Source organism: Halichoerus grypus, chromosome 13 (assembly GCF_964656455.1).
Source record: "Halichoerus grypus chromosome 13, mHalGry1.hap1.1, whole genome shotgun sequence".
NCBI classification, from domain to species: Eukaryota; Metazoa; Chordata; class Mammalia; order Carnivora; family Phocidae; genus Halichoerus; species Halichoerus grypus.
In genome coordinates this window covers 16,615,389-16,638,476 of record NC_135724.1, presented here as the reverse complement: position 1 = coordinate 16,638,476, position 23,088 = coordinate 16,615,389, and the positions used below count along the sequence as shown (strand labels likewise).

General features: G+C 47.7%; 1 protein-coding gene across 17 annotated transcripts in view; it reads left to right on the top strand.

The window, feature by feature from the left end:
* Positions 1 to 23,088, top strand: part of ZNF532 (zinc finger protein 532) — a 107,264-nt gene that overhangs the window by 31,607 nt on the left and 52,569 nt on the right. For all 17 annotated transcript variants that reach the window (XM_078060250.1, XM_078060243.1, XM_078060238.1 and 14 more), the window contains one exon: positions 17,695 to 20,060. In XM_078060250.1, coding sequence (XP_077916376.1) covers positions 17,712 to 20,060 — 2,349 coding nt within the window. In that variant the 5' untranslated portion in view covers positions 17,695 to 17,711. The remainder of the gene's footprint in view (positions 1 to 17,694; positions 20,061 to 23,088) is intronic.

Here is a 23,088-nt window from a genome sequence, read left to right as displayed (position 1 = left end):
CCCTCAGGTCTGGCAGTCTGAGTTAAGGACAAGGCCATGAAAAGCTGATTGGAAACTCTCCCTTCCCGGTGAGATGGCCCTTTTTGGGTGGGGGGGGATGGTCTCTGATTACTCATGGAGCTGGACCCTTCTTTGCAGGATCCCACAAGCCAGCATCTGGTATCTTCACACTGCAGCTTTTGTTTCTTAGGAGACTCGTCCGTGCTCCTGCCTGGGGAATAAACTTGGCTTTTGGTGTGAGGGGTGGAGGAAATGGAAGGCCACAGGCCAGGCTTTCTGTCTCATACTTCACAACGGGGGCTCTGAATCCCAATCCTCCGTGGCTCCGATAACCCGGAGCATTTTCCCCCTGCAACCTCCTCCCCCCCCCCCCCCCCCCCCCCCCCGCTGTCCCAGCCTGCCGGAGGCCCAGGGAAGGGTACAAGGGCGCTTTATCTACTCCCTGTTGGAGCCCCCACCCCACTCGTCCTGCCAGACGCAGTGTCTCCTTTGCTGAGTCCAAGGCCTGAGCTTCTTTGAAGTCCCTAGGACTAACTGTCTCCATGGCAGCCTCCTGCATGACCTTGGGAATGTAACTTCTTGACCCTGCTGAGCCGGCTGCCACTCCCCTGTCCTCTCTTCCTTTTCCTAAAACTTTGTTGGGTTTGACTCCATTCTTGCTGTCCTTTCCTTGTGGGTATACGATGTAGATAATTTTTGGTAGGGACTTTATTTAGAGACGCAGGTCACCCCTGTGCAGTGTATAGGTCAGTGGTTTTCAGTGTACTCACAGAGCTGTGTAACCATCTGCACGGTCACTTGGAGGACTTTCCATCCCCCAGAGAGAAGCTCTGTTCCCTTTAGCTGTCCCTCCTCACTTCTCCCAGTGCCCCCAGCCCTGAGCAGTACGAGATACTTTCTGTATTTTCTATTTTTATCTTTTTAAAAATACTTCTAATGTCATTTTTGTAGGATTTCAGGAGGGAAGGGAAAAGAAAAACTCATGAATGCAATCGACATTCTTTCATGGGAAACTGTTGCCCTGTACAAAATATTAAGATACAAAAACACCCTGCCTGTTTCTCTACTCCTGCATTCCAGGGATTGATGGAAGCACCCTCTGCCAGACATGGGAATTTTCCTCCATGTTCTCTCTTTCTCTTCTTTCCCTCTTTTTTATTCCCATGTTTAATGTCTTTGCTTGACCTGAACTTGGATCTTTTGGAGCTGGAAATTGCTAAGCCTTCATGTCTTCTTGGCTTCCAGCAATTTTCAAGTGTCTGAGGAGTGGTTGTCCAGGGGAGTTGACCTGGAGCTGGGAGGTCAGCCTTTGAATCCAGGCCCCCAGGTATTTTCTGGGTGGAGGAAATGGAGGCTGTGTGCTTGTGAAAGTAGACTACTTTCAGTCACCTACTAATTTTTTTTTTTTTAAGATTTTCTTTTTAAGTAATCTCTACACCCAACATGGGGCTCGAACTCACGACCCCAAGACCTGCAGTCACACGCTCCACCGACTGAGCCAGGTGCCCCTCAGTCACTTATCTCATACATCATTGTTTGGTCAACACCTGCTCTTGGGAGAGCATTGCTGATGGGCGGTTGCAGAGCATGGATGGAACCAGTTAGGGAGAGAGGACAAACACACAAACGTAGCACCTATTAGAAGTGATGACCAGCACACCTGTGAGAGTGGGGTCACGAGTTAGCATGACCTCAGAGATCATCCCGAGTGGACACTAACCTCTTCTTGGGGTGGCTGCCAGGGAGCCCTGTCCCCGTGTCACCCTGCCTTCAAGCCACCAGACCCTGGTCTTCTTCCCCGCCCCCAAGGCCGCCTCCCTTCATCTTTCCACAAAGAAAGGGCAGCCACTCAACTTTCCAGAGCACTAGATGACTCTGGGTAGATGACTCTGCAGTGTGATGAGGACTTGTTAGCCCCCCCCCTTTTTTTAAAAAATATTTTATTTATTTATTTGACAGAGAGACACAGCAAGAGAGGGAACACAAGCAAGGGGAGTGGGAGAGGGAGAAGCAGGCTTCCCGCTGAGCAGGGAGCCCGATGTGGGGCTCGATCCCAGGACCTGGAATCATGACCTGAGCCGAAGGCAGACGCTCAACGACTGAGCCACCCAGGCGCCCAGCCCCCTTTTGCTTTGACTTTTCTCTGAGCGCGGTCTGTCCATTCTCCTCCTTCTCTAGCTTCTCTTGGACTGTTGGTTCACTGATGTAGGACTTGGGGACTGGTCCTCCGGTTGGGGCTCCTGGCTGGGGGGATTCTACTGAGGGCTCCTAGCGTGGCTCTCATCCGCCGTGACCTGTTGTGGCTACTCATGCTGGTCCTCGGCCTTCCGTGGGGCCCAGTCTGTGAGCCAGGGCCTGGTGCCGTGTCAGTCGGCGTGTGAACGTGGTCTAGCGGTGTGGGTTGGGCCAAGGTTGGGCAAGGAGTGGTTGAAATCGCAGCTAGTCCGTGGTCTTGCTTGGCTGGGGAGACAGTTTCGAAATTAGGAGAAAGGGTTACCGCACAGAGAGCCCTACTGAGGTATTTTGCTTTGTGAATTAAAATTCTGCTGCCTTTTCAGAGGAAACTGCATTCTTTTCCAGATACGAACTCCAGGTGAGCCTAGCAATGGCTGATGGTAGGGCTGGAGCACCTCCGCAGGAGGAGAAGGGCCGTACGTTGGGAAGTGAGATGAGGTGCAGCAAGGAGCGGGTGTCTTCACGCCGGAAGGTGCCCTCCTCCTTTTCCTCCGACCAAACCAGCTTTACCTCCAAGCTACTTCACTTTCTCGCCTCAAAAACACTTAATCAGTTTTCCTTTTTTTTTCTACTTGGTTTTACTATTCTAACAAATCAACAAAGAGAGAAAGTAAATAGCATTTTAATGCTGATGTGTTTGGTGCTCTCCATATATGTTATTTATTTTCACATACACAGCAATCCTGTGCAATGGCTGTTATTATTGGTTCCCATTTTTAAAATGATGACGTTGAGGCTCTTTGAGAAAAACCTGCGGAATGGGTTCTTACACATGGCCAGTGGAGGGGTGTCTGTGGCGGGGGGCTTCTGGGCCAAGATATTGCGTGAGCCAGTAAGGAAAGGTGCGTCTCTAGGGGATACTTGCTGGGTGCAGCAGGGCAGTGGTTGGCCCGCACTCCGCTGGATAGGGCCTTTGGGGTCAGGCCGAGGAGTTTGGCTGTAGTTTGGAAAGTGATTCGAGGATTTTGAATAGAGGGGAGTGATAGATATGGTTACAGTGGAGTTTAGAAAGATGAGTCAGGCAGTTCTGAATGAGAGCATGGAGTAACGGGTGTTGTCTTTGTCTAGGTATCAGGTGACACAGTCCACACGTAGAGGAGGGAAGGCGTTATAGAGAGGATGGGTGTGACATGACTGAGGAAGATGGGCAGGACTCGGTGAGAGAAGTAGAGGTAATACTCTTGAGTGTCTGAGAGAAAAACAGTATAGGGAGAGGAGAGTCTGATTTTGAGGAATAGATAGATGGGGAACTCAGTGGAAGAGACTTGAAATGATGTACGACTGTAAATCTCTCCTAGGCCCTTTAACTGGATATCTCAGAAAAAAAAAACAAAAATTAGGTTTGAACCTCTCCGAAGTGAGTAGCTGTTGTATGATATGCAAGTGTTCAGTGAATCAGTTGTGTGTTCAGGAGAGTGTGTGTGCGTGCGTGTGTGTGTATCAGAAGTCTGAAGTCCAAACCTTGGAGAATGTGTGAGTTAAGAAATTGCACTTCAGAGGTTTTTAAGACCCCTTCAGCCTGCATTTGGGGACAGCTCAACTAATTGTTTTTTATTCCTCCGCAGGTCTTCAGTTAGTAATAGTAGGTAGCATTTTTTGCTTTTATTATTTTTATGTACTTTTCATATAAAAATTACATAGTTAAGGGGGCACCTAGGTGGCTCAGTTGGTTAGGTGTCCAACTCTTGACCTCAGCTCAGGTCTTGGTCTCAGGGTCGTGGGTTAAAGCCCTGCGTTGGGCTCCACTGGGCGTGGAGCCTACTTAAAAAAAATTATTTAGTTAAGATGGTAACTTTTGTGGTATGTGTATTTTACCACAATTAAAAAATAAATAAATGTACACCTTGTTCTGTTTTTCTGCATATGGGCCATTAATTACATTGGCTTCACAAAGTGGATTTTAGTGTATGATTGGGAAATTACTCTGCATATAATTTATTTAAAGGGAAGCAGCAGTTTCTATTTATGGCTGCTAAAGTTTAGAATGGCAGACCCCATTTACAATGTTATCGTGGAAGGAAAGACTGGCTTTGTTAGAAGATACCTAAATCATGGTGAGAGGCATAAACAATTCATTTATTTCCATGTGACCTGCACAACCAAACCTTTATTTAGGAGGGACTTTTTTTTAAAGGCGGGGAGGCAGAGGAAAAGGGAGAGAGACAGAATCTCCAGCAGGCTCCATGCCCAACCCAGAGCCGGATGCTGGACTGGATCTCATGACTCTGAGATCATGACCTGAGCTGAAATCGGGAAGATGCTTAACCAACTGAGCCATCCAGGCACCCCAGAGGGACCTATTTTTTTTATAGGCTATTGTTTTATATATTAAATTATCAGTGATCCATTTGTCATATTGTCTGCCATTAGGTAAAAAGAGACACCAAATAAGTCATTTATCATCTTTGGCCACAGACTGGGGCTGGCAGTGGTAGTGGAAGATAATCCCAGTTATTTTGTGTGCAGAAAGCATGGGATATGTAAACTTTGGGAAATTCTCTTTCTTTGTTTTGTTTTGTCTTGTTTTGTCTTGTCTTTGATTTTGATTTGTTTTAAAGATTTTATTTCTTAAGTAATCTCTACACCCAACATGGGGCTCGAACTCAACCCTGAGACCAAGAATCGCACGTTCCACTGACTGAACCAGCCAGGTGCCCCTGGAAATCCTATTTCTAATAAACTTTGCTTTAAAAGTTGTTAAGTCAGGGACGCCTGGGTGGCTCTGTTGGTTAAGCGTCTGCCTTCGGCTCAGGTCATGACCCCAGGGTCCTGGGATCAAATCCCGATTCGGGCTCCTTGCTCGGTGGGGAGCCTGCTTCTCCCTCTGCCGCTCCTCCTGCTCGTGCGCGCGTGCTCTCTCTCTCTGACAAATAAATAAATAAAATCTTAAAAAAAAAGTTAAGTCATTTTGATGAGTCAGTGGCTGACCTTGAGGCAGCTTATTGGTAAGAGGATAAAAGGGAAAATTAATCTCCACACATATATGAGAGCTGTTCCGTAAACATTTTAGGAATACCTTGTTTGTAATCCTGTTGGCCCTGTACAAGTGTGGCAGTTACCACACTTCTGCTCATCCCAGTCCCCTTTTCACATTTTAAAGCTCTCCCACCCTCTTAGCTAGCTGTTCATTTCTCTGTCTTACTTGCATATATTTTTTTTTTGATCTTTTTTTTAAAGATTTTATTTATTTATTTGACAGAGAGAGAGATAGCGAGAGCAGGGACACAAGCATGGGGAGTGGGAGAGGGAGAAGCCGACTCCCCACAGAGCAGGGAGCCCCATGCGGGGCTCGATCCCAGGACCCTGGGATCGTGACCTGAGCCGAAGGCAGACACTTAACCGACTGAGCCATCCAGGTGCCCCTGTCTTACTCACTTTTAAAAAAACTAACTGAGGGGCGCCTGGGTGGCTAAGTCGGTTAAGTGTCTGCCTTCGGCTCAGGTCACGATCCAGGGTCCTGGGATCGAGCCCCACATCGGGCTCCCTGCTCGGCGGGAAGCCTGCTTCTCCCTCTCCCACTCCCCCTGCTTGTGTTCCCTCTCTCGCTGTGTCTCTCTCTGTCAAAATAAATAAATAAAATCTTTAAAAAAAAAAATAAAAAAACTAACTGAGGGGTGCCTGGGTGGCTCAGTCAGTTAAGCATCTGCCTTCAGCTCAGGTTGTGATCCCAGGGTCCCGGGATCGAGTCCCGCATCGGGCTCCCTGCTCAGCGGGAAGCCTGCTTCTCCCTCTGCCTCTGCCTCTGTGTCTGTCTCTCATGAATAAATAAAATCTTAAAAAAAAAATAACTGAAATCTCTGATTTCTTTAGATTTCCTCAGTTTTTACCTGATGCCCTGTTCTGTCCCAGCATCCCATGCAGGACATCACATGATATTTAGTTATCACGTCTCCTTACTCCTCTCTTGGCTGCGATGCTCAGACTTCCCTTGTTTTTCGTGACCCTACAGTTTGGAGGAGTAGTGGTCGGTATCTTGTAGAATGTGCAGCAAGTGGGACTTGGCCAGTGTTGTTCTCACCGTTAGGCTGAGGTAGCATGTTTCTGGGATAATGTGCTGTTCTCATCACATCAAGGGGGGGGACATGCTCTACCTGTGAGTTATCACTGTGGATGTTGACCGTGGTCATCTGGTGCAGAGAGTTTCCACTGAAAGTTACTCTTTTCTTTCCCCTTTCCGCACTGTCCGCTTTGGAAGAAAGTCACTTAAGTAGGGGGCAGTTAGTCTTCGCCTCTGTAAGGGCGAGGCATCTACATAAGTTACTTGGAATTCCTCTGTGCAGGAGATTGGTCTGCTTTCTCCCATTTATATTTCCAGTCCTTTATATCATTATGGACTCATGGGTTTTTATTTTATACTTTGGGTTATAACCCGTACTGCTTTACTTACTGCTCGAATTGTACCAGCTCTGGCTACCAGGAGCTCTTTCGGTTGACCTCTGTGTTCCTTTGACTTGACCCTGTCAATGTAGTTGTGTTGTTCCCTGGTTCCTTCTAGTGGGGAATGGTGTCAGGAACCAAGATTCGTGTGCTGGCTGTCCCCACTTTTGGTCTTTGCCAGGCATCTATCTGTACCAGTGCTGGGCTCACCTTCTTGCATGACTCTCTTTCGCTTATCCATCTTTCCATAAGACTGCCGGGATTTGGTTTTTGTGTAGCTGTCAGATTTTTTTTTTTTTAAATATTTTATTTATGTATTTGGCAGAGAGAGCACAAGCAGGGGGAGTGGCAGGCAGGGGGAGAAGCAGACTCCCCACTGAGCAGGGAGCCTGACAGGGGACTTGATTCGAGGACCCTGGGATCGTGACCTGAGCTGAAGGCAGATGCTTAACCAACTGAGCCACCCAGGCGCACCTAGCTGTCAGATTTTTAGAAGACTACATCAGCACAAAATTATATTCTGGGGCACCTGGGTGACTCAGTCACTTGAGTGTCTGACTCTTGATTTCGGCTTGGGTTGTGATCTCTGGGTTTTGGGATCGGGTTGTGGGATCGAGCTGAGCGGACTCTGCTTGGGATTCTCTCTCCTTCTCCCTGTGCCTCTCCTGTTTGCGAGCATGCGTGCATGTGCGCGTGCTCTCTTTCTCACTCTCTAAAATAAATAAATAAAATCTTTAGAAAAAATTGTTATTCCTTGGATGGGGAGTTAAGCTGCTTTTTTTCTGTGGCCTAAGTTCCCGTATCGACACTACACAGGCATCTGGCAAAGAGGATTGAATTTGGGTTGATGATATTTTTGGTCTGTGATTTGTATCTTTTATTACACTTCTCAAGAATTTTCACAGATTTGTGAGCCTTCGGGAGATAGTTAAAAACTCATTAATGTTAAATTTTGAGCATTTGGTTTTATGAAAGCAAAACAAATGGATGAAATAAAATGGACTTGGGAACTAGAGGTTTGCGTTTGTCTTTCCCAATTTACAGTGTAGCTTTGATGAGAGGGGCTGCCATGGTAGTGACAGAGTTAAACAAAGGAGACTAAAGCAAAGTGTAGGCGACTGGAACAGTATGAAAATTCACATCTTCAGGATATAATTTCTTCTCTATTTGTCCTTCACAGGAAATCCTATACGAAAACCACTTTCTTGTTGAGTATGAGTCTCGAGACAGGTGGAGGTATACATTATTTTCTTTTCTGTTCCTCAAATCACATTAATTATTGATTGATTTTTTTTAATTAACTAAGATTAAAAACTTAAGAGTTTTTTTTTAAAGATATTTAATTTATTTATTTGACACAGAGAGAGAGAGAGCACAAGCAGAGGGAGCAGAAGAGGGAGAGGGAGAAGCAGACTCATGCTGAGCAGGGAGCCCGACATGGGGCTCAGTCCCAGGACCCTGGATCATGACCTGAGCTGAAGGCAGACACTTAACCAACTGAGCCACCCAGGCGTCCAAAACTTAGGAGTTTTAGACAATTCTTGGAGCTCGCCTGGGAAAACCTTGTTTGCAGTAGTTCTGAGGATTTGGAGAAGGCACATCTCTTAGGTGTGACCTTCGCTGACCTTCCATCCATCTTCAGAAGAGAGCGGCTGTTTGTGGGAAGTTGTGCAAACTTTAAAGTGCTGTGTCCGGGTAAACTGTAGTTCTGCTGTGGTTTGGGGGCCGTAGGGAGCAGGTGGGCTCAGATGAGGCTGTCTCTGTCTGGGCATCTCTTCCGTCCACCTCCCTGATTCTGATCTGGTGGGTTTGATTTGTGCCCCAGCCTCTGACTCTGACCCCAGCTGAGGCTCACAGCTCGGCCCGTGGGTTCTGTGTGCGGCCTCCCATCCCCCGGCCCCTCAGGACCAGCCTCCGTTCTCCACAATGCGGTCCTGAATGCTTGGCCAGGTAGGTGTCCTGGCTCTGGGTGTAGGTCTCCCGTCTGGTTGTGGAATGACAAGGGGAGGAATATTCCTTGAAATTCTCTGGCCAGTGACCACTCCTTGTTTGAATCTGATACTTTCTGTCCTTTTTTGTGCTGTGTGTTTGACTTTGACAGTGTTCTCTCTAAATATCTGACTAAGTACCAGTCCTCCCCATATCCCCTGGGTTGGGTATATACTGTTACCCTCACTTTGTGGGTGAAAAATTTTCTGACACGAAGAAGTCAGAGCAAAGGGAACACTGGTGCTGGAATGGAACAGTGCTGGAAGGGGGTGTTGTGCCTTCCCCCTGTTGTCTGCATGTTGTATAGCGGGGACGTTAAATGCTCATTCTCTTCATCAGGGTTTGTCAGGTTCTAATAAATTAGAAACTAATTTATTTTAGGGAACTGTATGGATGGGTTTTCTGTGCTTTTGCTGATTATTATTCGCTAAGTGACAAGAGCGTAGGTTGGTAAGTTACCTCATAGAGCGGCAGAAAGAAGTAAATAGGATATTCATCATCTCCCTCTGTGCATCCATTCATTATTCAGTGAACAAATACTTCTCTTACAACTGGTAAGCAAACCATATGGGAAAAAGTTCAAACTTTCTAATAATAATGTAGAAATTGGTATATAATAAGTTTTCTTTTTGCTGCCTTAGACATTTGCTGATAAATATTTATAAAGTTGAGGGACAGGATGCACTTAAAATAACTATAATGCATAATGGCGGCAACAAAAATTGGTATAGCCTTTTGGGAAATCATTTTGGCATTTGTAGTCATGGATCAGGAAAAAAAGGACCTTTGGTTAGATCAGAATTTAGGGACTACTGTATTTCTCTTTTCAGAGATTTAGAATATTCATTAGCATGATAATTAGCTGTCCTGCTGGAAGGAGTCTGTTTGGTGTAGAAAAATCCAGCATTTACTATGTGTATTTCAGCCTTGTGTTTGCGAAAAGCCTAATAAGATCCTACAGAAGTCATGTCTGTTTCATTGTGTGTGAAATGCTGCCTGAGGGTTTTTAATGTTTTCACAGAGAAGGTGAATGTCATCGACGTAACACAGACAGGACTCAGGAGAAACAGGTGGGAGGGAACATGAGGGCTTTAGGTTAACTTTGACACGTGGTTGGGGGAGCCGAGGGGAACATGAAGGTGGCAGTTTGGAAAGGTGGCTCTTCAGGTAGAATTAGGGCTGAATGTGGAAGTGCCTGAGTTCTGTGAATGGGCACGATGGTTGGGACCGCGGGAGTTGCTGTAGCCGCCCTTGAACAAAGGGAGATACAGAGTCTGACGGGACCCACCAGGGGGGGAGGGGAGAGCCAGCGAGTCCGGAGAAGTCTGGTGGGCTCCTGGGTGAGGTTCACTAGAGGGAAGGACAGCTGGGGCGTGGAATTCTGCTGTAAGACCACGACGGCGGGAAAGGACACCGGCCACGGAACGGGGCCATGGTACAGAGTGTTTTCTAGCCGCAGTGCACTCGCTTGATTTCGTTTAGTAGCTATAACTATTAAATGATAGCACTATCTTCATTTAACTATTTTAAAATTATTATAACTTACAGAAAAGTTGCAAAAATAACATAAAGAGTTTCCAGGTACCCTTTACCCTGCTTTCCCTGACCACCTTGCATCATTAAAACACACTCCTCACAACGAAACAGTTATCATTGGTATATTACTACTAACTGATGGCAGACCTTACTCCGATTTCAGCAGTTTTTGTACTGAGTAGAGGAGAGTATGTGCAAGTTTCCTTCCTCTGTGGCCTCACAGCATACGGACAGAATTGTTTTCCCGGGACTTCAGCTAGTTCTTTTCGTCCCTCCCTCTTCCTGCACACTGGTACTGTTGACTATGATGTAATTAGGTTCTTTGTTAGAGGCGCTCTTTCATTTTGGGCCTTCCATTATTCCTGGTTGCCTTCTCCCCCGCCCCCATTGCATATAGTAATGTTCTCTGGAGTTCCACGAATGCAAAGAAGTATGTATCCACCCCCAAAATGGTGATAGAGAACAGTTTCTTCACCCCCATATTCCTTCCTACAGCCTGGATTTTAGCAGTGGTATCAGGAGGGTGGGTCGCAGAGGGGCCAGGAGGGAGCTGGAGGTCCATAATCTGTCCCAGTGTTCGAGCACTTGCCTGAAGGCAGCATGCCCATGAGTCAGGGCACTGAGAGTAGGGTCCGAAGGCTGAGATTAGGGGGAGGTCTCTTTATGCCAGTAGGTAGAGATGACAGGCATGCCCAAGAGTACGGGAGAGGGGCAGCCAGCTCACAGTGGATTTGGGGGACTGACTTGCAATGGCTTGCCGTGCAGGAGTGGGAAAGGTTGGAAGGCAGGAAGGTCTTGCCTGATGCCCACCATCTCTGAAACTGTCTGCAGGAGAAGAAAGCATGAAGCAAGTAAGAGGGAAGGTTAGGAACAGCTTCTGACCATTGGCAGCCTGGGAATTGGCAATATGGAAGAGCGCATCATGGAGCAAAGTGCGACTGGGGCTCCCGGGGGCAGGTGATAAAGGACAGGGATCTGCAGTCTTCTCTAGAAGTTCTTTTGGCTGTTGGAGAGCCTCCGTGGGAATAGCAAAGGAGTTCCTTATGGCTGAGCTTTGAGAGTCTGAATCTAAGGGTGACCTTCCTTAGGGGGGTGACACAGGAAGTAGACCGAAGATTGCAAGTTGACCTTCTGGAAAGGCTGAGGTTTGCAGGGACCCTTTGCTCTGCTCCCGTGGCGGGACGCTCCCCTGGCTTCCCCTGCAGGGCTACGGAGAGTGGATGGGCCAGGAGGGCAGGGAGGTGCCCGAGTGTATTGCCCTGAGGCCTTGAGGCCTTGAGGGCAGTGCAGAGAAGAACCACAAGGAAGGGCTGGTTGTATCTCCCAAGGTTGTGCCCTTGGGATTAGGTGGTGCTGTGTTTATATTTCCAAGTAGGGGTTTGAACTTTCCCATCAGTTATATTTCAAAGCAGGAACACTAAGTATTAACTAAAAAAGGAAACACTACCTTGGCCAAAGTATCTGCATATCAGGAATTAATAAAAGGATCATAATGAAATGGATAGGAGGATTCAGTGAAACAAGTAAATCTATTACGGATAAATAGCAACTATATTTACAAATTTCTTATTAATTCATACAGAATTAGCAAAATGTATATTCTGTTCTCTTCACCCTGTGTGTGAAATGTCTTTTTTTTTTTTAAAGATTTATTTATTTATTTTAGGGAGAGAGAAGGAGAGAGAGACCGAGCACTAGCAGGGGGAGGGGCAGAGAGAGAGAGAGAGAGAATCTCAAGCAGACTCCCTGCGTGGAGCCTGATGAGGAGCTCAGTCCCATGACCCTGCGATCACGACCTGAGACAAAATCAAGAGTTGGACGCTCAACCGGCTCTTGATCTCAGGGTCATGAGTTCAAGCCCAACATTGGGGCTTCATGCTGGGTGTGGAGCCTACTTTAAAAAAAAAGAACATTTTATATTTGAAGGAAAGGTAAGAAGACTAGAAATATGAGTTAAATTGATTATCTATTGAATGATTCCTTCAAAAAGGGCTTCAGTGTCCAGATAGTGCTAGAAAATAGTGACAAACATAGTCCCCCAAAAGAATAAAACACTTTGTATTATTACAGTTGCTTTATGGAAAGTTTGTGTAAGACTGTCAAGGTGGTCAATATATACTATGGTTTTCTTTAGGATTATTATGATTTAGAGTTTATTGGTTTTCACGAAAGAAAATGCTTGTTTCTTCATTTAAATGGTGAATCTGATGTGTTTTCACTGCTCGGATTGGCCTTTGCATGGTCATTTTGGAGGCAGAACCATGGCCGGGTCAGGCCTGGCCTTAGGCTGGGTCAGGCACGGGCAGGCGCGTCTCCGGGGATGATCTGAAGTTAGCGTCCCCTGGGTGAGTGATCCCTGTGCCTAGTACCCCGCTGGTCTCCAGTTTAAAATTGGGAAACAGTTCCACAAAGAGCAGTTTCTTTTTTGTTTTCCTTAAAGATTTTATTTATTTATTTGACAGAGAGAGACACAGCGAGAGAGGGAACACAAGCAGGGGGAGTGGGAGAGGGAGAAGCAGGCTTCCTACCGAGCAGGGAGCCCGATGCGGGGCTCGATCCCAGGACCCTGGGATCATGACGTGAGCCGAAGGCAGACGCTTAACGACTGAGCCACCCAGGCGCCCCAAGAGCAGTTTCTTTTATCGCAAAATATAAGAAGTACGATGAAGTGGGTGAATAGGTTTTTCTTAAGTTTTTCTTTTGACGTGATAACTTCTGACTTTTGCCAACAAAGACGAAATAGCTTTCTGTAATTTTAAGAGGCTTTGGTAAGAAAGGAAATGTTTTGTCCATGTCATGGGAGAGAATGAAGTGTGATCGCCTGACAGACTCAAGTTCTTTCAATTTCCGTTTCTGTAAATAGGCCTAGCGTTCCCCACCCCCCCCACCGCCAAGTTTTTCAATATCTTTGGGTGAAAGGACATTCTACATTAGGCACAAATGCTATAAGTGAATCATAGGTTATTTATATGCGGTTTAGTTTTAAATTAAAAGACTGTTAGTGCCTTTGAAGGAAGGTCTGTTTTATGGAGTACAAATGAAATAGAAGACTTTATTACAACAACTAAAACTAATTCTGTCTGAAAATCAAGCTGTCCAGGGAAAGAGAAGCTCAAGAGAGCTGTCTGTCCATTATCTTTTAAAAGAGAAGACTGAAATTTATTATTATTATTTTTAAAGATTTTATTTATTTATTTGACAGAGAGAGACACAGCGAGAGAGGGAACACAAGCAGGGGTAGTGGGAGAGGGAGAAGCAGGCGTCCCGCGGAGCAGGGAGCCCGATGCGGGGCTCGATCCCAGGACCCTGGGATCCTGACCTGAGCCGAAGGCAGATGCTTAATGACTGAGCCACCCAGGCGCCCCTGAAATTTATTTTTGTGATGTTTTCAACAAAGTGGTACTTCGGGACTGGGGTGAAAAATGGAGAGAAAACTTTTAAACAAACATTTCTCTTTGTACCTGATATAACTGGGAAATGAAGTGGGAGTTAAAACATTTTGTTCCGCCAAGTGGAGAATTTGCTCTTGCCTTCCAGAATGCGGGAAGGGAGCGGGTAATAGGACAGTGGGATTGTGAGGATGAAAAACATTTCTGGAAACCACGAAAGAAGTGTGAAGTTACAGAGAGCAGTGTTCCTTACGTTGATCCTCCAACCCTGCAGCGGCGGGTCCACCTGCCGGTGGTGTTAGGTTCCAGGCGGTGCTGTGCGATCCTGCTGGGCTTTCATGCCCGTCCTGTGTCTGCGATGTTCGCATCTGGATTCCTTCAGGTGAACCAGGAGGGCTGGCTCCATTTTTCAAAGCCCCTGCTAATTCGCCCTCACCCTAATGCTCTTTAGAACGTCCCATTATTGCGCCCTCAGGTCCACCCTCTTCCCGCAAGAGAAAGTACAAATCTTAGGTGACACGGAGGGATGGGAGAGTGGGGTGTGTGGCCATAGTACGACGGAGAGAGAGTTGTTCCTGCATTGGGAATGGCCTCTCAACCCCTGGGGATGTTTGCAGGCTTGGAGGATCCTCTCTGGGGTTTTCCAGGCCTTCACTCTACTTTAGGCGGGTGGATAGGAAAAGACTCGGGCGGCAAGGTGGGTGCCGTCCTGCTGGTGACCGGGTGATGGAACGCTGCGGCCGCAGTGCGCGAGTCCCTGCGTGTGGGTGAATCCTGCAGGTCCCTCGTGTCTCCAGGAGAGGAAGATGCTGAGATTCCTTTGTTAATCTTCCTCGTATTCCTAAGAGTACATGCCAGTTGCACTGCGGATCCGACCTGTCAGTTGCTCAACAGGCTTTGTTTTATGTGAGACCTTTTATCATTTCTGGTGATTGTGTGTCCTGGGCCTACCACCTATGAGTCGTTGAATGGCCTTTTATGTTCTTTTTGTTTCTGAACCGACTACCCTCTGGAATGAATGATGTGAAACTGGGTGATGTTCTTTGCTCACCCACATTATAAGGAGAGGGCACATGACATAAATCTGTTGTCACCATAAAGGATGGAGAGATTTAGGCAGAGCCTGTCTACTTCCGGGGACGTCTAGAGCCTGGGTCCAAGCTTTGGATAAGTGGTGGCTTAAAAAAACACTTCTCAGTGTTTCAACTCTTTTCAGACCCTTTCAACTCTGGTGGGAGTTGGGCAGTAGTTCGTGATTCTGTGTCTTGAGTTTCTGTAAAAACCACGATCTATAAACTTGGATCAACATGGTTGGTAGAGATCGACCACAGGGGCTGGATGCTTCGCTAATGGTGATTTTATTTTTTTATTTTTTATTTATTTATTTTTTTAAAATTTTATTTATTTGAGAGAGGGAGGGAGGGAGAGAGAGAGAGAGCGCGCGCATGTGCATGCACAAGCCGGGGGTGGGGGCAGAGGGAGTGGGAGAACCTGACTTCCCGCTGAGCAGGTAGCCCAACGTGGGACTTGATCCCAGGACCCCGAGATCATGACCTGAGCCGAAGGCAGACGCTTAACCGACTGAGCCACCTAGGCGCCCTGTTAATGGTGATTTTATCGTGAGTTTATCGTGAGTTTTCACTTATAACTGCCATTTGCTGCTTAAAAATAAAAATAGTGACATTAGGGGATTATTCCTAAGTGGGTGGACTCTTACGTGGGTATTATCTGACAGGTGGATTTTTCATTCCCTGTATTCTGCAGTTTAAATGTTCGATTTCATTCTAAAAAGAAACTGATAATCACAGAACTTGCACTGGGTATGACTCAGTCATAGATACTTTCACAACAATATCAACTTAGCTGTGTTGATGTTTTCTGGGCTGTAGTCTGATGCTGGGGATACGTTATTCCCTGTCGGGTCCGTCAGGCGTCCATCTGAGAGAATGGTGGCCCCGGGGTATTTTCTCTTTAGGCTAAGCAAACCATCTAGGGAAAAGTATATGTGACTTCTTTAATTCTTATTTAACTGAGACTTATGTGAATGGAAGGTGATTTGTTCTATAGCTCCTACTGAACCAAGCGTGCTGATTTCTTCTTCCATAGCAGTTTTTCCCATCCAAATAATGAGGAGTGTTTGGATGTGTCCCGCAGTCTGTGAGTAAGCTGAGGAGGGTGTGTTACCACCTGCAGATGGACTTGAGTTTTCACTGGTACGCATATTGTCACCTCAGTAGGAAGTCTACCTTGACCCCCATAAAGTTTTTATTAGGAATGCATGATCAGGGCGCCTGGATGGCTTAGTTGGTTAAGCATCTGCCTTTGGCTCAGGTCATGATCCCAGGGTCCTGGGATGAGCCCCCAGCTCATGAGCTCGTGAGTCTCCTTCTCCCGCTCCCTCTGCCCCTTCTCCCTGCTTGTGCCTCTCTCTCTCAAATAAATAAACAACATCTTTAAAAAAAAAGGAATGCACGATCTCTTGCAGTTTGTACAAAAAGAAAAATCATTAAATACTTCAGTAAAATGTGGGAGACAATTTCTCAGTGATTTAAGGGGGATTAAAAGGAGGAACAGTAGTTAAGTATTGAAGATGAAAGAGTCTTAGGAACACATGTCTACAAATCAGGCTGATTCTTGCATTGAAAGTTGCCTAAAATCAGCTGTAAGCCTCTTCCCTTCTGGCATTGGATTTTGCTTCCTATTTTCCTTCTCTTCCTGGCTGCTTGCCTCCCTCCACTGCAGAAAGAGGGAATAGGCCCAAAGAGATTCCCTCACTTCTTGAGCATCCCAGAGCTAGTGAGTGACAGAGCTGGGCCTAGGCCCATCCTTCTGAGAAGTCCGGTGTGCTGGCCCCTGACTCATGGGGTGTTAGTCATGTGGCATTTACAGTGCAAAGGTGAGTGGGACATTGCCATCTTCAGTCAGCCGACAGGCTAGTAGGTATGAAGAGACAAGTACGCACATGTGCCGTGCTGCATACCAGAAGATCATAGAAACACAGGTGGAGTGCTCTGGGGTTCAGGCAGGAGGAGGAAGATCTCTCCTATGGTGGAGTTTGATGTGATCTCCACAATCCCATGTCCTCTGCAGGTGGGGCAAAGGGTCCCCTTTAAAGACCCCAAGCATTTCATGCGTTTATAATCCTTCATCTTTAGCAATGGCCTTGACCATCCTTTTTCTTCAGATTCTCTGTCCTCCTACCGCTCAGGGTTTTGCCGACATTAATGGGAGCACTTCACATAATGTGACCCACCCCGATCTGGCCCCGGTGCATAGGAGAAGGCCTGCCTTCTCCCAGGCTGTGCCATGCCCCTGGGTCCATGTTGGTAGACGCTGAGAGCAAGGTCAACGGCAGGGCCGCCCTCAGCTGCCACAGTCAGTTGGATAACAACTGTGTCGGATGAATGACAATTAGGAAACGGCCGTGTGTTACCTTCACCACTAAAAGCACTGAACCAGGGAGGGAGAAGGAAGGGATGCTGTCCTTTTTTTTTTTTTTTTCCCCTATCAGGAGAGTATTTTTTCCCCTAACATAATAGAGAAAATCAGAATTAAATAAAAACTGATGGAATAAGCTTCTTGGGACTTTTTTTTTCTTTTTTAAATCTCAGGCCGAACTTTATTAGCAGTAGATGGCCCGTGGTGGGCTGGGATGCTCATTTGTTGTGTGGGTGAATTGAAATCCATAATTGGTTTTTTGATTGTCATATATTCCTTTTAATGTGATAGGCCAAATGTGACGGTGACCATAGTCGCGCTCATTTTGCCAGTAGAATTGAGTGCTGTAGAGATTAAAACAGGTTTGGGAGTAGCGTTTTGTGAAAACCATGCAATGAATCCAGTGGTAAATTACAAGTTTTCTAGTTACATCAAAACCTACTTTCTGTGCTGTACCCGTTCTGGTCAACTTCCTTCTTGTTAGAGAGTTGCCGTGCTGGTAATACTGTGCAGCATTTTGGGGAAATGAGTTGGAAGCTGTAATTATCAAGGCTTTGTACGTGTTCTCCGGATGCTTGTTCACTCAGAGTTTCTGCATTGTGGGAAGCGTAGTTCCCAACCTGCTCTTTCTTGCTGGTCATCACTGTGTTCGTGTAAGTCCTGGAGGGATATTTATCCCATCGTTACAAAGCGTTCGTTGCTGATGGCATTATTTCTGTTCGTTTAACAGAACATCTGATCAAATTCATGACCATGGGGGATATGAAGACCCCAGACTTTGATGACCTCCTGGCAGCATTTGACATCCCAGATATGGTCGATCCAAAAGCAGCTATTGAGTCTGCGCACGATGACCAGGAAAGCCACATCAAGCAGAACGCCCACGGAGACGAGGACTCCCACACCCCCTCCTCCTCTGATGTGGGCGTCAGCGTTATCGTCAAGAACGTCCGGAACATCGATTCATCCGAGGGCGCGGAGAAAGACGGCCACAATCCCACCGGCAACGGCTTACACAACGGGTTTCTCACCGCGTCCTCTCTCGACAGTTACGGCAAAGACGGATCCAAGGCCTTGAAAGGAGAGGCGCCTACCTCAGAGGTGACTTTGAAAGACTCCGCGTTCAGCCAGTTTAGCCCCATCTCAAGTGCTGAAGAGTTTGACGACGACGAGAAGATAGAAGTGGATGACCCCCCGGACAAAGAGGACGTGCGTTCCGGTTTTCGGTCGAACGTGTTGACGGGGTCGTCGTCTGCCCAGCAGGACTATGACAAGCCAAAGGCGCCCGGAGGGGACGGCTTGAGCACAACCGGAATCTCTCCTGCAGGCAGTTTAGACAAAAACAGAGTTGTTAAGAGAGAAGCGGAAACAAATTCCATAAATCTGAGTGTTTACGAACCTTTTAAAGCCAGAAAAGCAGAGGATAAGCTGAAGGAAAACTCTGAAAAGGTGCTTGAAAGCCGGGCGCACGACGGGAAGCCGAGCCCAGAGAAGAGCGACCCCGGCGTTGGCGGCGGCGTGCCGTCGCGGTCAAAGCCGTCGTCCAAGCTGTCCTCGTGCATAGCTGCGATAGCAGCACTGAGTGCTAAACGGGCCGCTTCCGACTCCCGCAAGGAGCCCGTGACCGACTCCCGCGGGTCCTCTCCATTACCTAAAGAAGCGAATGACAGTCCCAGAGCCATGGAGAAGTCTCCCGAATCCCAGAGCCTCATCGACGGGACGAAGAAAGCGTCCCTGAAGCAGCCGGACAGCCCGCGGAGCATCTCCAGCGAGAACAGCAGCAAGGGGTCGCCGTCCTCCCCCGCAGGGTCGACCCCAGCAATCCCCAAAGTCCGCATCAAAACCATCAAGACGTCTTCTGGGGAAATAAAGAGAACAGTGACAAGGGTGTTGCCCGAGGTCGATCTCGACTCGGGGAAAAAGCCTTCCGAGCAGGCCGGGTCCGTGATGGCGTCTGTGACGTCTCTCCTGTCCTCTCCGGCTTCGGCTGCCGTCCTCTCCTCCCCGCCCAGAGCACCTCTGCAGTCGGCGGTGGTCACCAACGCGGTCGCCCCTGCAGAGCTGGCCCCCAAACAGGTCACGATTAAGCCCGTGGCCACTGCCTTCCTCCCGGTGTCCGCCGTGAAGACGGCGGGATCTCAAGTCATCAATTTGAAGCTGGCTAACAACACGACGGTCAAAGCCACGGTCATATCTGCTGCCTCGGTTCAGAGCGCCAGCAGCGCCATCATCAAAGCCGCCAATGCCATCCAGCAGCAAACCGTTGTGGTGCCGGCCTCCAGCCTGGCCAACGCCAAACTCGTGCCAAAGACTGTGCACCTCGCCAACCTTAACCTTCTGCCTCAGGGCGCCCAGGCCACCTCGGAGCTCCGCCAAGTGCTAACCAAACCTCAGCAGCAAATAAAGCAGGCAATAATCAACGCAGCAGCCTCGCAACCTCCCAAAAAGGTGTCTCGAGTCCAGGTGGTGTCCTCCTTGCAGAGTTCCGTGGTGGAAGCTTTCAACAAGGTGCTGAGCAGCGTCAACCCAGTCCCAGTTTACATCCCCAACCTCAGTCCTCCTGCCAACGCAGGCATCACGTTACCGACCCGCGGGTACAAGTGCTTGGAGTGCGGGGACTCCTTTGCCCTCGAAAAGAGCCTGACCCAACACTATGACCGACGCAGCGTGCGCATCGAAGTAACGTGTAACCACTGTACAAAGAACCTCGTTTTTTACAACAAGTGCAGTCTCCTTTCCCACGCCCGCGGGCACAAGGAAAAGGGGGTTGTGATGCAGTGCTCCCACTTGATTTTAAAGCCAGTCCCAGCTGATCAAATGATTGTCTCTCCGTCAAGCAATACTTCTACTTTATCGTCTGCTCTTCCAAGCTCCGTGGGAGCCGGTACACACACTGTAACGAAAATTCAGTCTGGCATAACAGGGACAGTCATATCCGCTCCCTCAAGCACACCCATCATTCCAGCTATGCCGTTAGATGAAGACCCGTCCAAGCTCTGCAGGCATAGTCTGAAATGTTTGGAGTGTAACGAAGTTTTCCAGGACGAGACGTTGCTGGCCACACACTTCCAGCAGGCTGCAGATACGAGTGGACAAGTAGAGTATCACTTATATTTTGGTGTTTCGGGGACGAATCTGTAGACATGAGTGCTCTATACAGTGCCCTCGATTTTAGGGGTGGGAGCTCAGGCGTGTGTGTGTGTGTGTGTGTGTGTGTGTGTGTGAGAGAGAGAGAGAGAGAGAGACGCGCCAGAGACAGGATTGTTTTCATAGACTTGCACCATGTTGTAATAGGAGTCTTTAAAAACAATTTTTTTGGAAGGTGTTTTTTTTTTTTTGTAGACAGAAACTCTACTAGTTGAGTTATGGCGCCTTAGATTTAGGATAAATGAGTTTGTAATTGTTGGGTCAGTGGTATGTATGCAGGAAGTCTGAGATCTGGCGCTAATTAAGGGTATCATGCCATTGTGTTAGGGGTTCAAGTCAGGTTACATCACCATTGTTCTTGAGTTATTAATGACGTTTTTGGGATTTAAAAAAAATTCCTCGTGTTATTTAGAATTACTGTTTTGTACAGTTAAACAGACTTAATTGGTACCCACTTAACATGGTGTGCCTGCTTGCTTAGGATGTTGGTCCAGAAGTATGTTCAGCAATAATCCTCAGTGCAGTGAATTTAAGCTACAGATGGAACACCATCTCCCTTTGAATAGAATGCCTTTGCATTTCTTTGTCGCTTTCTTTTTTTTTTTTGGTGGTGAAGTGTAGGTTGATGTTGGTGAAGTACATGTCACAGTGGGCATCAGTGAGTCCTTTTTATCTTCTGTCATTTACTTTTCTCCATGAGGCATCATTTGGCCAATAGACCAGCATATTTTACAGGTATATGATCCTCATTTGGAAGTAACTAGACATGTCGAATGAACCAGATTCAAGCTGGAGAGACCATATGATTTATTGTCCAAAGCAGAGAACTTGTGAAATTGGAAAGGGGGGGGATGCTAGTTGGAGCTAATACACGCTGGCTCGAACTTCTGTTCGTGAAGACCCAGCAGTGAGCCAATCTTTCCTTTGTTTGCCTCTTTATTGCCTCTTGCTGACCAGGGGGTTGATGCTGCGTTCCACATGTCAGGTAGAGTTGCCACGATCGGTTCCTCAAGGGCAACTACCGAGTCAAGTTCTGGGTGGGATTTTGAGTTTGGGGACTAAAAGATCAAGAATACCGCAATCGTGTTTTTCTTTGGATTTTCAGTTTAGTGGAGATGGAAATGATAGAGTTTTGAGAGCATTCTTGCGGCATTGGATGCTAAATATTTCATTGGCTCGGATGGTGAAACACTCAGAGTGGAGTGGCTAACTAGTTCAGGAAGGTGGTGATTGACATGCTGTTCTCGGGTATCCTGGTGATAGGGCCTGGGTTCTTTCTAGGTGCCTCTTACCTTGTCACGGCTTCATTAGAAAGGTAATATTTCTCCCTGTCTTGAAAGGATGCGGTTAAAAAAACAAACAAAAACCCTTTCTTTCATTGTGTGTGTTCCGTTGCCTTGTTTTCTCCGTCTGCTGGTATCCTGCGCGGGGTGGCAGATCCAGCCCTGGCTTCGGAGGGCTCTCACCATCTCTCCCGAGTCGTGTGCGCTGCTCAGTATCTGGCATTCTGAGCTGCCCTCCCATAGGCTGTTCTCTTTGGGATCTCTTCTTCTCTAGGAAGGAGAAAAGACGTGGGCAAGAAGGTAGGACTTTCCCTTCCTCCACGGATTCTCCCAGTTTTTGTTCTCTGTGGACCGCTCGGGCTCAACCGCCAGATGAGGGTCAAACTAGGGTCAAACTGGGATGGAGGTTTCCCTCAAGGATGGAAGTTAACATCTCTTCTCGTGCGTGTGGCTGCTCTGCCTTGACTTCTGCATTTGGCCTGGATAAGTGTATAGTGCAGCTCACCCATTTCACCTGGGATACTTAGGAATGAGTCATGGCAGAGTAACGTTAACTCTGGGGCCGAATGTACACTGAGCCAGACGTCCCCCTCCCCTGCCCCCTCTTTGACTCTGCCTGGGTAAGTGTCATATTTATACCCATAAGCCTCAGCTGCCTGCATATCCAGGCACGACCGGCTGGCAACATAAATGTGCCTCCTGGCATACTCTGCCTGTGCCCCACTTCCCCTTGTCTTGTTGGAGGCCTTGCCCAGAACGCCCCCCTACCACCTCCCATAATTTCCCATTCTTCCCAGACTAGGCCAGAGGAGGGTTCTCCTGCAGACCTAGGCAGGCAGCCTGGTCTCTCCCTCAGCAGCCCAGCCTGCGTGGCTGTCAGTGGCGGGGGGGGGGGGGGCTGCCACGTTTTCAGCACTCAGTTAAGCCAGCCTGGAGTCCCTTCCCCAGTCCAAGACGTTGGTAGGATCCATGTGGCCATTGTTGTACCAGCTTCGGATGTAGTGGAAGCTAGGGGTGTCCTAACCCATTGCAGTCAGCTGCTGTGGCGTCAGGTAACGGTGATACCTGGAGGTGGGGGCTGAAGTCAGGAAGAACAGAAGAGAGAAGAGGGAAAATTCTTCTCTTCATCTTCTCCAGTTTGCCATTCACATGACCGTCAGACAACTTAAAATTTGTGAACGTAAATCCAATTGGGAAAAAAATCTACCTGCATGGACTGTTACCTCCCTGAGAATGACACCTAAAACACTTATGTCTTCTAATAAAATGTAGAAGTTGGGTTGGGGCACCTCAAGTACCAGTCTTTCCTGAACCCCGTCTTTCCTTTCTTGTCTACTACAGTCAGGTTATTAAAACATTTACTTTCCATTTCTCTGTAGACCTCCACATTCTTGGTAAGTCTTTGGTGAACTGAGAGAGTGGACTGCCTCACCTTTGTGAGAACCCCCTGTAGCCTCCTATGTTAGCCCTGTGCCCGCTGCCCGCAAGTTGCCCATTTTCTCTTCCGGCTTAACTGAGCTCTTCCGCCCGGGCAGGGTTCCCTAGGTCTGCGGAGTAGTCTTAGTTAGGGAACCGTCCACAGCGGTTGCTGGCACTGAACCTGCTGCTGCTGTTGGTTCTGAAAGTTAAGGGTGTGACCACGGGGCCCTAGCAGGACTGATGGCCCTACTGCCCCTCCTTCCTTGCCTGCCAGC